Below are 15,554 nucleotides of genomic sequence, written 5' to 3' on the forward strand. Positions count from 1 at the left end.
GGTGATGTAGATGATCGCAATTCCACCTCGAAGAGGACATTGTCCTACCATCCTTTTTACCTGGCTCCTAAGCATCCAAAAAAATCTCTTTCCATTGCCTGGATTTAGTCTGAGCCATTCGAGTATATCTCCAAGGATACTGCTCCAATCAGACTGACTCTTTCTCCTTTTCTTTGGACTTTGCAAAGTACACCTTGCTTCAAAAAATCCAACATTGCACAATGAGAATGTAAGCTGTTGCAAACAGATTTCGTATTCAAAGTGAAACCACCTCCTACACTTGTTACCATTTATAGATTCAGCATGTTTTTCACAAGTCCCATTTGATTTATAGAATTTTTATTTATTATACATGCATTAATTGGCACTATTTTTGGAGTTTTGGAGTTGCATTTATAAAGTATTCAGACCCCCTTCGCTTTTTTCAATATTACGTTGCAGCCTGATACTGTTCATTTTTTTCTAATTAATCCACACTCCATACCCCATGACAACCTGAAAATCGAATTTTTGAAATGTTTGCAAATTTATGAAAAAGCAAAAACTGAAATATTACGTTCGCATAAGTATTCAGACCCTTTGTAACAACATTTGAAATTTACCTCAGGTGCCTCCCACTTCTCCTGATCGTCGCTGGGATGTTTCTACACCTTGTTTGATCAGGACAAATGGGAGGCACCTAGGCTAAATTTCAAGTTTTGTTACAAAGGGTCTGAAGATTTATGCCAATGTGCTATTTCAATTTTTCCATTTTCATAAAAACATTAAAAACATTTCTAAAATCCTGTTTTTACTTTGTCATTATGTGGTACTGAGTGTAGATCAGGGGTATTTATTTGAATCTGTAAACAGGGGTAATCGGAGTAATTCATTTCATTACCCTCATAAATCAGGTGTCCCCATTAGAATGCCCCTTAAGTAATGTGTTCCCATCAGAGTCCCACCTTTGCATCAGGTATTCCCGTCAGAGTGCCTACTTCAGGTTTCTGCATTGGAAGGCCTCCTTACATCTGATGCCTCTCATCAATGTGCCCCTTTACATTCGGTGTTGCCCTTCAGAGTGCCCCTTAACATAAAATAAGGAGCATGCTGATGGGCACGTTTTATGTTAAGGGGCACTCCCTCAGCTGAAGGGAGCTGGGTCACACACATACTATCGCCCCACCTCAAGGCCAGCAGGGAGTGAGCCGTGAGATAGCGAACAGCAGGGGGCCAGGTGCACATGTGATGTCATTGGTTGACACCCAAAGTCCCAGCAACCAGTGAATGCTTAGCGGCGGAGATGTGCCACTGGCGGCCTGACCATCTGGGCAGTAGTGTCACTCAGTCACTGGACTGCAGGCTGCCATTTAAACACTTTAAGACCGGCCTATTTTTGACACTTGGTGTTTACAAGCTAAATTCAGTTTTTTTTTTTTTTTTGCTAGAAAACTACTTGGAACCCCCAAACATTATATATTTTTTTTTTAGCAGAGACCCTAGAGAATAAAATGGAGATTGTTGCAATATTTTTTTTATCACACCGTATTTGCGCAGTGGTCTTCCAAACGCAAATTTTTTTTCTCTAGCGCTCATCGACAGACGTAGTCCTCGGTGATACACCACCTTCGGGTTATGTTACCTCCGCAGGAGCAGGACTAGACAGGAAATTAAAAAGCTCTGGCCACACCCTAGGGGCAGTCCCAGAGGGTATATCCTCTCTCTCTCTGCCTCAGCAAATCAGTTATTTTCTGTCTAGTTAGGAGTAAGGACCTAGACACCTTGCTGGGATTTTAGGTCCTGGCAAGAATTTTTTCTTAAAGGATTTTTTTAGACAGCTTTTTCTCCAGTGTTCCTGTGAGATCTTCAAGCAAGAAAGCTGAACTGGGCGACGGGCTGGATGTTGAGATCCGGTGGTCACCCCAGTTCAGCCTACGAGCGCGTGCAGGCCATAGCTCCGCGCTGGGTCGGCCGCGACAAAGTCCCGTTAAAAGGACTAAACCCGCGAGTTAAACGTCTCGCTGAAACGCCAAAGACCATGAGTCACGGCGTTCGTATCGGTCGACAGCCCTCCCGCCCCGGTGGAGAGGGGTACTGTCAGGAGTTGGTGCCCGCCTGGTTCCGGTATGGTGAGTAGTATGTTCCCCCTTTCCCCCTGACGGGTTTTGTGGTGAACGCGGGCCCCTCTCTGTATGGTAAGAAAGAGTCCTTTCTGTCCTATAACATGTCACAGATCCTCCTACTTTGAGTGTGATTTTTTGTGTACAAAAAGCCAGGAGGCTTGGTTTGGGAGCTAACAATCTATTGTATACATGTTTAAAAGATGTAATCTGTGGCATTCTGGGAATCTTATGGGTTTAGTATAAGCTACCTACCAGTCGGAAGCCACGGACATGTAGACTGCCTTCCAAATCAGATCTCCAGCTATTAGCAGGCCTCCCGAACGGCCATGCGGTCCGCCAGGGGCCGATACCGCCAACCACGCCATATCCCCAGGCAGAGACAGTGTTGTGTGCCCTGCAGCACACCGCCATTCAGCAGGCCGCCGCCATTTTTTCTTGCAGGATCGCACGAGCCGCCATTTTGGCGTAGCCTCGTGTCTCCAGCATGGGGGCGGCCATGTTTGAGGTGATCCTACACCTCGTGGAGCTTGGGGGAGGCGCCGGAAGGCGTGCAGAGGGGCGGAGCCGCCTCCTTTCTTCCTGGGCAGCCAGCCAAAAGACTTCCTGTTTGTCTAGACAGCGCTGTAAGCTGTTGCAGTTTAACTCTGAGCATCAAGTGGTGAGCCTGGGGGTCTATCTCTCTCTCTCTCGATCGATAGGGATCCCTAAGCAGGTAACACTAAGGGCACCTGTTTCCCTCGAGGGGGCCTCGGGACCCGCCGGTGCACAGAGTATAGAGTCATTTACAGCAATTTTGGAGTCTATGGTGGCTCGGGTGGAGGCGGCCTGTCAGGGACGGGGGTCAAGGAAGCGACCCCCGCCTACCCCTATACCATCTGACACCTCTGACTCAGATTCAGAGATGGTCACGGCAGTTGCAGGTTCCTCTGCAAGGGCTGTTATCCCAGGTAAAGCCCCCTCAGACAGTGAGGAGGACGCTTCTTCTCTTGCTATAATTCAGGAAGAAGCATTGGTGGACGCACTAGTTGTGGCAGTGCAAGAAACCTTAAAACTTGAGGCTTTACCGGCAGAGGCAACTGAAACAGAGAGGCCTTTTGGGACTAATAAGCCCATCAAGACGGCGAAGGCTTTTCCTGTACCTAAATGTTTTGGTAATCAGATTAAAGGAGAATGGGAGCATTCTAAACGTACCTTTACTATTTCCAAGCGTATTGCTAGACGCTATCCGTTTGAGGAATCCATCATTAAAAAATGGACGGTACCACCAGTCGTGGATCCGCCTATTTCCAGGCTGAATAAAGCCACGGTTATTCCAGTGGAGGACACTTCGTCCTTTAAGGATCCGGTGGATCGAAAGATAGTGCGGGACTCTGCTTCTATCTTTTCTCTGATAGGGTCAGCATTTAGACCAGTAATCGTTATTGGTCTAGTTTCCCAGACACTTACGGAATGGGCGAAAATGGTACGCCAAGATCTTAGGGGAAAAGATATTCCCCAGGAGACATCTGATTTGATGGAACAGATCATACAAGGGCTACGGTTTATCTGTGACGCAGCCTTGGACACTACTCCCTTATTAGGGCATGCATCTAAGTTAGCAGTGATCCTCAGACGTGTGCTGTGGTTAAAATGCTGGTCAGCTGACCTAGGTTCCAAAAAGACCTTGACCAATCTCCCCTTTCAGGGGAATCGTCTATTTGGAGCCAACCTAGATGAAATCATTAAGGATGCCACTGGGGGCAAGAGCACTTTTTTGCCACAGGCTGCAAAAGCTAAGGGACCTCGCAACAAGCGAGGACCTTTCTTTACCGCCCATAAAGGGCGCCCGGCTGGTACTAGCGGGAAAGGCAAGACTCCTCCAGGAGGGTTCAAGAAGGGGACCAACCCAGCCAAACCCGAAGCAAAGGAGTACACAGCCTGAAGGTGCGCCCCCACCCGGTTTCAGGGTGGGGGGACGTTTTCACCGGTATTCAGGACATTAGATCGAGCATCAACCACTACTACCGGTGCGATTCTTCCCTTCCAACATTTAAGTACCACAGGAAGCGGTAGTTACCGTTCCCTGAAAAGATCTTTTCCTTTACCTTTTCCTAAGATTAGTCCCGATACCTCACAGGAATCGGATCTGGTTGACCAGATAGGCCAAGTAGCCTCTAGTCGGGTGACTTCGGTCCCTGAGGTTCAACCAGAAAAGATCACCTTTCCTGATAACTATCAGGTATTTGATAAATGTGTGGGAACAGAAAACGACCAGACTTTCTCGGATGGTCGGGGCCAGATAGCTCTAGGGACGCCTGGTTCAGATCCAATCAGCGCCAGTGGTCCTAGAAATTCTAGGCTGGCCTCCTCAAGCCGGCCTGGCCGACTTGGACATGTTAGTCGCAGACGTTCCGTGGGAACTTCGTCTCAGGGAGTGTCTGTGGTCTCAAGGACCAATTTACCTTCGTGCTTTACAGTCGCTGGTTTTAATGGCCTGGCCATTGAGACCCAAGTACTGAAGGACAGAGGTTTGTCTACTTCAGTCATTCCTACCCTTATTAAAGCAAGGAAAGCGACTTCCAGCAAAGTCTATTATCACACATGGAAGACTTATATTGCGTGGTGCGAATCTTTAGGATTTCCTCCACGTACCTATTCGGTGACTCGAATATTGGCTTTTTTGCAACAAGGGGTTGAGCAGAAGCTAGCCTTGAGCACCATCAAGGGTCAAGTTTCAGCATTAGCAATCTTCTTTCAGAAGCCTTTAGCTACCAAATCCTTGGTGCGGAATTTCATCCAGGGGGTGCGGCACCTGGCTCCTCCAGTCCGCGCGCCCTTACCGCCCTGGGATCTTAATTTGGTTTTGTCGGTTCTACAGAAACCTCCTTTTGAAAACATCAGGGAGATTCCCTTGCTTACTCTATCCCAGAAGGTGGCCTTCTTGGTGGCTATTACTTCTGCTCGCAGGGTGTCAGAACTGGCTGCATTATCATGCCAGTCACCATACCTAGTGATTCATAGGGATAAGGTAGTACTTCATCCTAAGCCATCTTTTCTTCCCAAGGTGGTTTCAGATTTTCATCTGAATGAAGATATTGTACTACCTTCCTTGTGTCCTCAGCCCAAGCATCATCGGGAACATGCGTTGCATTCCTTAGATGTGGTTCGGGCAATCAGGGTATACCTGAAATCTACGGAATCATTCCGTAAGACGGATTCACTTTTTGTGATCACGGATGGCCCCAGAAAGGGTTTGCCTGCATCTGCCGCGACCATTGCCAAATGGATTAGACAAACGGTGGTACAGGCTTATTCTATTAAGGGTCAGAGTCCTCCGTTCCCTGTTAGGGCGCACTCCACTCGAGCGCTCAGTACTTCCTGGGCCTTTCGCCATCAGGCGTCAGTGGTCCAGGTATGTAAGGCGGCCACCTGGTCGTCGGTACATACCTTTACAAAATTCTATAAAATTGATGTGACGGCATCGGCGGATGCCTCATTTGGCTGCAAGGTTTTGCAGGCTGCAATTTGAGGAGACCGGTGGTCTACCTCGAGGGTTTTTTTCTGTTTGAAAAAAAAAAAAAAAATTTTGTTTTCTCCTTTTTTTGTTGAGTCTCATCATAAAGGATGAGCATTGTAAACTTCTAGTTGGCACCGGTTGGGCCTTCTAGATTGGGATTTGATTTCCATTTTCCCACCCCTCAGTTGTGATACTGCTCTGGGACGTCCCGAAGGTGGTGTATCACCGAGGACTACGTCTGTCGATGAGCGCTAGAGAAAAATGGATTTTTGTAAAATTTTACCGTAAAATCCTTTTCTCTTAGCTCATCGACAGACGTAGTCCCCGCCCCTCTGTTTTGGAGTTGGGTTGGGTTAAATTCTCTAAGCACTGCTTTTTCACATAACTGATTTGCTGAGGCAGAGAGAGAGAGGATATACCCTCTGGGACTGCCCCTAGGGTGTGGCCAGAGCTTTTTAATTTCCTGTCTAGTCCTGCTCCTGCGGAGGTAACATAACCCGAAGGTGGTGTATCACGAGGACTACGTCTGTCGATGAGCTAAGAGAAAAGGATTTTACGGTAAGATTTTACAAAAATCCATTTTTTTTTTTTTTTTTTTGGGAAAAATTCACGTTTTTTTAATTAAAGAAATAAAAAAACAGTAAAGTTAGCCCAATTTTTCCATAGTGTGAAAGATAATGTTACGCCGAGTAAATAGATACCCAACATGTCATGCATCAAAATTGCGCATGCTCGCGGAATAGCAACAAACATTGGTACTTAAAAATCCCCATAGGCGACACTTTAAAAATGTCTACAGGTTACCAGCTTAGAGTTACAGAGGAGGTCTAGGGCTCAAATTATTGCTTTCACTCTAATGATCGTGGCGATATCTCACATGTGTGGTTTGAACACGGTTTACATAGGTGGGCGGGATTTGCGTATGCGTACGCTTCTACGCACAAGCTAACGGGGACAGGGCGCTTAAATTTTTTTTTTTCCTCCCTATTTATTTTATTTATTTTTTATTTTTACACAGTTTAAAAGAAAAAAAAAACATTTTGATAATTTTTATTCCTATTAAAAAGAATGGAAACATCCCTTGTAATAGAAAGAGTCATGACAGGACCTCTTTATTGTGAGATCTGGGGTCAAAAAGACCTCAAACCTCACAGCTACACTAAAAAAAGAAAAAATTGCTGAAAAAAAAAAAGTCAGCCCTTTAAACCCGTTGCTAGGCAATGACGTTTGACATCGCTCCGGTCCTCCAAGACCATAGAGTTGATTGGGTGCCATTTTGTCCTCACTTGACTTCCTGTCTGTGTGGAGCGAGGACTGGATAATTTTCCCTGCTATCGGCGGGTCCGGTAAGCGGGGAAAACGACCGGGAGGTGGGGGGGGGGTGGGGGGTACATCTCTTCTGCCGCACCGTAATTCGCCACTGGGACCACCCTTATCTGAAAGCCGATCGCCCGCTATTTAAAAAAAATACCAGGGTTATGGCAGCTACCTGCTGCCATAACCCCGGTATTTAGCTTTAAAGACCGACGTATAATGACAGCGGGCGGTCGGTAAGTGATTAATGAAGGCTGGTGTAGATGAACAAGAAACAAATGAATTTAAAGAACTGTATTATTAGGCTGCAACATTAAAAAAATTGGAAATTATTGAAGGTTTGGTTCACTGGTGGTGTCATCCGTTGCAGCCACTGTTACTATCTTCTACTGGCACAAGTTTAGCGGATATTCACAGTACTTTCAGGTGAGCCTTATTATAAGCTTACATGTAGGTACAAGTGTATAATATGAGGAACTTTGACTTGGAAGTACAGTACAAGACACAGGCCACCCTCCCTTAGTTTATCCCCATTGCTTGTTAAGAAACAGGACTTAAAATGGGCTAGGTTTATAGGGGAGGTGTGTCCTCTAAAGCTGTGCCAGTGTCCAATTGTCTGAAAGTACAAGCCTATAGCGCCCATGGCGTATGAATATTCTGCATCTGTCCTATACTGTACTCACAAGATATGGAATTTTACTGCGAAGTCCAAAATCTACTTTTTCTCAACAAGGTCTACATTATGCTGATTGTGTTTACAAGCACACTGACTTCCATGTTTGTAAACCAGGATTTCATCTTTAAACTTTAAAGAATCTGAGTTTTCAGATTTTCAGACATCTTTTAAATCAAAACTCTGACTTTTTGTTTTTCTTTTTACTTCTGTCTTTTTTACAGCATCACCATCAACCCCATCCTCCGCAGCAGCCTCTTGCCCCACCACCTAATGTCATTAAGCCATCTTCCCCAACCCCTCCACCCTCTTATGCCCCTCCTCCCAGCTTGGACACTTCCCATCCACCCCTTCATCATCCTCTTCATCCTGCTAATGTCTTTGAAGCGGTTAATGCTCACTATGGGCAAGCAGGTCTGCACCTACCACCACCTGATCTTCCATCACACCTCGCAGGTGGTCAGCCAGAGCGGTGTTCCCCACCTCACCTAAACCAACATGCCCTTGTTAGTCCTCCAGGTAAGTTAAATTATTTTCGAATATTAGAAAATGAAAGGTTGATGACTTGAAAATAATTATCCAAAAATTCCTGCTTTAGTACCTGCTGATATCTCTAATTTACTTTATCCTCTCTTCTACAGCCCTGCATAATGCCATGCCGCAGCAACCTTCTCGCCCTACAAATCGTGCAGCTGCCCTCCCTCCCAAACCTGTACGACCACCATCTTCCTCACCGCCCCCAGTACAAACGCACCATCAACCACCACCTCATTCTATCCACCATCATTCACAGCCTCCCCATGCCCTTCTAGAGGATGATGGCCCATCTTCACCTGGTAGCGGTCTCCCTCCTTCTCCTGTTCAGCTTGGTCCTGCGCAGATGGCCCTTTACCTGCAGCAATTACAGAAATCCCAACAGCCTCCAGTGCAATCTCCTCTTCAGCCGCTCCTCCCTTCTGTCAAAGTGCAGAACCAAGCACCATTGACTTCTGCTTCCCAGTCTTTGCGGCACCTACAGAACCTGCCTTACCCTTCTCCTTCTTCCTCTGTTAGCACTGCTCCTCCCCCTGCTCCTACGCCATCCCATGTTCATCCGTTGCAGACGCCACCTACAGCTTCCCAACAACAGCCAGCAGTGCAGGCTCCACCCCCTCCCCAGCAGCAGCATCCAACCCTGCAAAGTACAATGACCGCTCCCCACCCACAGCTTGTGCAGCACCAGCAGTCTAAGCCACAGCAAGTAATCCAACACCACCATCCCTCCCCACGGCAACAGAAACCAGAGCCATACTCTGGAGGTGAGTGGTATCTTTGTGTGAAAATGGTTAGTCAACATAACGTGAAATAAGTAAGCCGCATGCTGCAGTGGTCACCAAACTGCAGCCTGTGAGCCACATGTGGCTTTTTGCATGCATTTAACTGGTCCTTGTTAGTACAATTCCTCCCATTGACATCAATAATGGTGCCCAGTTTGTACCACTAAGACCAATTACAGAGCACTATTCCTCCCACTAACCAACAATGGGAATTCCTGCCACTGGCCTCCATAAAGTGTTAAGGACACTGAACTGGCCCTTTTTTAGAATGTTTGGGGATCCTGACATTTTAATTGCTAGAGTGGATATAGATTAAGTTGTCTTCATTTTTTTTGCAACATTTTTTTTTCTGGTTTGTCTAGGTCACTTGCGTGAGGCCCCATCTCCTCTCCTTCATTCATCTCAGGTTCCTCCATTTACAGGCCTTTCACATCCTTCGTCACCGCAGGCCGGACAGTCTAAAAAGCAGGTACAGATCACTGGCCTTACCCATTGGTGTGGGCTCCACGGGTGATGGCTATCTGTGGTGTAAACTATGTGTAGCATCTAGTATTGGTTAATATTCTACATGATTGGAGCACTGTGCAACTTGTCACTTTTAAATGCTACTACTATATACCATGCACCACAGGGAGTCACTTGTTTCAACAGTGAGTAAACTTTATCAGATGCAGTCAATGTTAGTGGTTTGGCTTGGCCACTAAAATTCACACTTGTATCTTGGACATTTGTGTATGTGTGTTTTTTTTTTTTTTCCCAAGTGTAACTCTCAGTAGCTAAATCAGAAGTTGCCATTCAGTAATATAGAGTAGGCACACAAGTAAAGATTTTTCTTCACTGTGTTCTCAATTTCTTAAGGTGCAGCTCTGCCCAAAATCTACATCTGGTTCCATGCCTCGCTTACACCACAGAAATGGATCTCCCTCAGCCTTGGCACATCAGTTACAAGTAGGCAGACATAAGATACAAATCAATGCAGTTTGTATTTGTTAATATCTAAAGAGACACTGTCACCAGACCATTTAAAAAAAAATCTTCCCAGATTATTATATATGCATTTGAAATCTTTTAAGCATGTTATGTGTTACTTATACATTTATGTGTTACGACTCCCTTGTGTAGATATCCAAAAGCCCTAAGTGCTGCTGAGCGCTGCCATGATGAATGTGATGTCATTCAAGTAACATGTTTTTTCCTTTACTCCTCCCCTGGCTGCTACATAAAACTTTATGGTGGAGGGGCATAGTTTTTTTGGGCCAGTACAGACCGTAATTAGAGGAGAAGGGTTTAACGTGTAAAAAGGGAGTGGACTGTGCTAATAAAGCTCTCTAGTTCAGAGGCACATTACAAACCTTCCATTAGGGATCTGTACTATTTAAAATGTTAATTGTCTGGCTCTCATGCTGATTCTTTGGCTTTAGCATCTAGTCTCTGACTTAGAACATGTATGAGCTTCTGATTTTAGTTCCTTCGTGATTTTCCTAGGTCCTTGTTGGAGATGTGACAGCTTGGTAACTAACAATTTTAAGGAAGACAGGCAATGTTTTTCTCAAACTAGAAGTTTCCTTTTAAGAAAGACTTTGGATATCTGTAGCTGTTAACACACTTGTGTGCTCCACAGGAAATGAGAGGGTCATCTGTGTTGCAGCCTCAGCCGCTGGTAGTGAAGGAAGATAAACGCCATTCTCCATCTTTGCGTCCGGAAGGCTTTTCCCCTGGCATGAGGAGTGAACCCCACAAACTTCCAGAACCGCTAAAAGCTTCTAGCCATGTTCAGCCAAGTGAGTTGTTTTTTTTAATCTAAAGTAGAACTATGCACACCCATTTAAAAAAATGTTCTTCATCACCTAATTATATGCTCATGTGCCCTTACAGTTTTCTCTTAGTCCATCTGCAATACCCCACAAATACTTGTTGAGCCTGCCAATAAAGTCCACCTAATGTAACTTTCTGTAATGGTGTGGCAACATGCAGCACTGCTCCTAAATTCAGAGCAGAGTTGCCACTGTTATGTAGGCTGTGCCTTCTTGTACTACAGAGGGATGAGAATAGCAGGAGGTGTGTCTGTTAGCATTGCCACTACTAATTGATAAGCCTGTAGCTTGTAAATCAACACGTGGCCATACCCAGGTCCTGCCCAATGCTTTCTGGCAGCATTTTCTGTGCTGTTGAAACCCTTCCATTGTGATCTGCAGTGTCTCTTAGAGAGCATATGAAACACAAATGAAGGAGGTTTTGGCTCCGTTATGGAAGTTAAAAATTATCTTAACCGTACGGTACATCACACAGGGCTTATTTTAATGGACCATGGTTTCTATGCAGGCTATCTTCAGGTGATTGGACACTAGCAAAAAAAACTTGCTAGGGGCCGCCCTTCGAGTGCAGTCATATAACCATGCCCACTCTGTGAGACTCCAGTTTTCTGGCTCGGTCCTTGGGTAATGGACCTGTTCTGGTGAATTATTTTTTTTTCTCTGAAGCTTCTATCAAGATCTGACTGCTTATTGCCATGGACCTATCTATCAGTTTCTACGTTGGAAATCTGGAGGGTTGCTGCTTCTGAGCTATTCAGTACCAAGCTTTTGTTCAAGTTTATGAACATGCAAAGAGAATACCAGGTAGTAGACTTAAAAATGTTGCCATGTAGATGTCTATGGGCATGGGGAATGCCACCTTTGTGTGTTTTTCTAGGTTTTGGGCATTTTGGTTTTGTTGCTGTTGCCCACCCTTCCATGTTCAGTGCTTTTGGGACATCCTAAATAGGCATGAACATTATAGTCAAACAAAAGTACCTGCTTTTTAAACAGTCCAAAGTCTTTCTCCAGCATCATCTCCCCGGCTGTCTTTTTTGGCTGACTCAGGATGACATCGCTCTCATGAATGTGCAGACAACCCGGCACATAGGCTCTATGCCGGAATATAAACTGAGCTGCATTTTCTGCAATAATGAACCTGTCTGCTAACATTTTTGTATTGTGAGAATTTATTTTCACTTTATTTCCTCCATGTACAGTCATGGTACACCACAGGACACAGGTATCGCTTGCTACAAAACAACTTGCTTGCTGCAAACAAAACTAAAGCTTAGCTTAGCTGGATGCGGCTATGGGCAGAGATTCTGCTTTTTTGGTTTTTGTTATTTTGGCCAGTGTCCATTCACCTGAAGGTGGTAGCATAATCTAAAATTGTCTTCATTAACTCCTCTGTGTCCTGTGACATACTACAAGAAAAGGATTTTACAAGTAAACCAAAAATACGAGTTTACCGACATTGTCGGCTGCTATAGCAGTCAAGACCATGCTCATTTCTGTAAAGCCAACAGTTGTCTATCTGTTGCCTCTTCTGCGGGCTGTAGATGGCCGTGGTGGGTGGGGGCGAACATCTGATATCTTGTGACAATGAAATGCAACTGCTACCAGATTATTTTTCAGGTTCTCTGCTTTCAGCAAACATCTTTGGGGTTTTTAAGTAAACTTCAGGCACAAAATGTACATTTTATTTGAATGCGTCAGGAAGAGAAAAAATGGCTCTGGTGGACAAGTGGTTAAAGGACTTAGTTCTTGCAAGCTCTTTTTTTATATCAATTTATATACCCCTATTTAGTATTATTATTATTCATAAATACATTTTATTTTTTTAGGGCCAGAAATGAAACCCATTGATGGAAGTCGCCCAGTGAGACCACCTGAAAGTGTCACTTCTCAAGGTGTACCTGAGAAGGAGAAGCAAAAGCAGGAACCTAAGACACCTGTTGCCCCAAAAAAGGTAGGATATTGGTCTTAATGTAATGGAAACACAGCTGGATAGCCAAATTATTTAAAAGTCCCATCCTACTTTATCAGGCCTTTAACATTTAAAGCATTTGTTCTTTTTTTCTATACATGTGGTGCCATGCACATTTTACAGTATATGCTCCTCTGTTTCTGCATGTTTATATTGCAACATCTGTACCTTACCTGTATAAGTTGTCCTTACTGACAAGATAAAAAATTGCATTTCCCCTACCATTTTGATACCAAGGCACAATAAATTCTTTCCAAAACGTTTCCAAGTTTCAACCATAAAAAAAAAAAAAAAGAAAAAAGTTTATACTCTCCTTACCTAGCCTAGCAATCCTGTCACAGGTCAGTTGCTGCTAGCTATGGGAATAAATTGTGACAGAGCACATAGGCCTAAAATCACAAACTGCTTTTTATGTAAAGCAGCAGCATACAAGTAAATAATTTTGAATGAGGTAATCAGGATATCACCCAACAGTACGCATTCCCTTGAATACCTTTTCTCAGTAATCCCCACACTAGCACTTTGAATTTATTCCCAACCCAACCATACATTCATGCTTTGGAACTTGATAAAGAGGGACAACTTTCAGTGGAAAAGACGTGGCGCGCCTAAATGACGTCTGCTGCTAAATGGCTTAAAATAGCATTGTTAAATAGTCTGTATACACTGTGCATAGTCTGCAGTCCTTGTACCTGAAACATATTCCAGAAATACTGTTATAGGAGTAAGAATTTCATAAAAACCAAAGAAGAGTATATATTTTTGTATGTGTAGTCCCCCAAAAAATATGTATATGTGTGTGTGTGTATATGCGTGTACACACACACACACACACACACACACCTAAAAAAAAAAAATGAAAGGAACACTTTGAAAACATAACCGATCTCAATGGGGAAAAATATGCTGGCTATCTATACTGATATGGACTGGGTAATGTGTTTGAAACGAAAGAATGGCACATCGTTTGATAGAAATTAAAATTATCAACCTACAGAGGGCTGAATTTAAAGACATCCTGGAAATCAAAGTGAAAAAATGATACAGCAGGCTAGTCTATTTTGCTGAAATTTCATTGCAGCAACTCAAAATGGTACTCAGTAGTTTGTATGGCCCTCCTGTGCTTGTATGCTTGTCGGGGCATGCTCCTAATGAGACAACAGATGGTGTCCTGGGGTATTTCCACCCAGATCTGGACCATGGCATCACTGAGCTCCTGAACAGACTGAGGTGCAACCTGGTTGCAACGGATGGACCAAAACATAATGTCCCATAGATGTTCTATTGGATTTAGGTCAAGCAAGGGTGGGGGAAATTCAACGGTATTCCTTCATCCTCCAGGAACTGGCTGCATACTCTTGTCACATGAGGCCTGGGCATTGTCGTGCACCAGGAAAAACCCAGGACCCACTGCACCAGCATAGGGTCTGACAATGGGTCCAAGGATTTCATCCCGATGCCTAATGGCAGTCGGGGTGCCTTTGTCTAGCCTGTAGAGGTCTTTGCATCCCTCCATGGATGTGCCTCCCAGAACTACCTCCAAACCACTCATGCTGAACGATGTTACAGGCAGCTTAACGTTCTCCATTTGTGGTCAGGGTGAACATTATGTCATCTGTGAATAGCACAGGGCGCCAGTGGCAGACCTGCCAATTCTGGTGTTCAATGGCAAATGGCAATCAAGCTCCACGGTAGTGAGCACAGGACCCACTAGAGGATGTCGGGCCCTCTGGCCACCCTCATGAAGTCTGTTTCTGGAGGTCATTTTGTTGGGCTCTGGCAGTGCTCATCCTGTTCCTCCTTGCACAAAGGAGCAGATACCGGTCCTGCTGATGGGTTAAGGCCCTTCTACAGCCCCGCCCAGCTTTCCTAGAGTAACTGCCTGTCTTCTGGAATCTCCTCCATGCTCTTGAGACTGTGCTGGGAGACACAGCAAATCTTCTAGCAATGGTATGTATTGATATGCCATACTTGAGGAGTTGGACTGCCTGTGCAACCTCTATAGGGTCCAGGTATCTCCTCACGCAACCAGTAGTGACACTGACCTTAGCCAAATGCAAAACTAGTGAAAAACAATCAAAGAAGATGAGTGGGAAAAAGAATGCCAGTGGCCTACACCTGTAAAACCATTCTTGTTTTGGAGTTCGTCTCATTGTTGCCCATCTAGTGCATCTGTTGTTAATTTCATTAAAGCGCTTGTTAGCCAAAAAAAAAATCCTGTTCCCTTAAAGCATGTTATACAGCACAGTGCTTATGCTGTGTAATTTGGCCTTTCTATCACCTAAAAAACCTGGCTGATCCTGCCAGTTTCTACCCTCCCCTCTGTACACTGACCATGGTGTATTATGGCTGCTGAGCCCTGACACCATGGTCAGTGTACGTGCCTCCGTCATCCGCAGCCCTGCTCTCTGCTCTCCTGTCTCCTCCTCCCCCCTCCCTTCCTGTCAGCTCCGTGTCATGGCCCACCCATCCTGCTGCTCAAATAAATGTTAATGTGCTATATCATTCTTTTTGTCTCCTAATCCTGTGTGCCTCTGTCTGTTTTTTTTTTTTTTAATTGCTGTATATACCTGATTCAGTGCGCTGCTCGGCGATCATGTAACCGGCCGACTCTCTCCTCCTTAGTGATGTTAGCAGGGGGAATGTGGACCATGTCCCCTGCAGCTGTCTCAAATGGGGAGAGGAAGAGAGCCAGCCAGTCACATGATCGCTGAGCAGCACACTGAAATCGGGTATAATACAGCATTTTTTTTTAAAAAACGCAGACAGAGGCACACAGGCTTAGGAGACCAACAAGATTATACAAAGTCCTGCAAGTGGCTTAACAACCACTTTAACACCAAAGCAGCTGAAACTAATTAACAACCCCC

General features: G+C 44.8%; 1 protein-coding gene across 4 annotated transcripts in view; it reads left to right on the forward strand.

Annotated features, from left to right (window-relative positions):
- The window catches only part of BRD4 (bromodomain containing 4), a gene marked incomplete at its 5' end in the record, with an annotated part of 147,882 nt that overhangs the window by 123,668 nt on the left and 8,660 nt on the right, over nt 1–15,554 (forward strand). For 3 of the 4 annotated variants that reach the window (XR_014225194.1, XR_014225195.1, XR_014225196.1), the window contains one exon: nt 7,810–7,947. Coding sequence is in view for 1 of the 4 variants with exons in the window: in XM_082255235.1 (XP_082111361.1) it covers nt 7,810–8,104; nt 8,227–8,883; nt 9,264–9,370; nt 10,523–10,682; nt 12,542–12,666 (1,344 nt within the window). Of the gene's footprint in view, nt 1–7,809; nt 8,105–8,226; nt 8,884–9,263; nt 9,371–10,522; nt 10,683–12,541; nt 12,667–15,554 lie in introns of those variants that run through there. The other variant, XM_082255235.1, reaches the window with a different exon arrangement.

Source organism: Pelophylax lessonae (assembly GCF_965119305.1).
Source record: "Pelophylax lessonae genome assembly, chromosome: 4".
Lineage (NCBI taxonomy): Eukaryota > Metazoa > Chordata > Amphibia > Anura > Ranidae > Pelophylax > Pelophylax lessonae.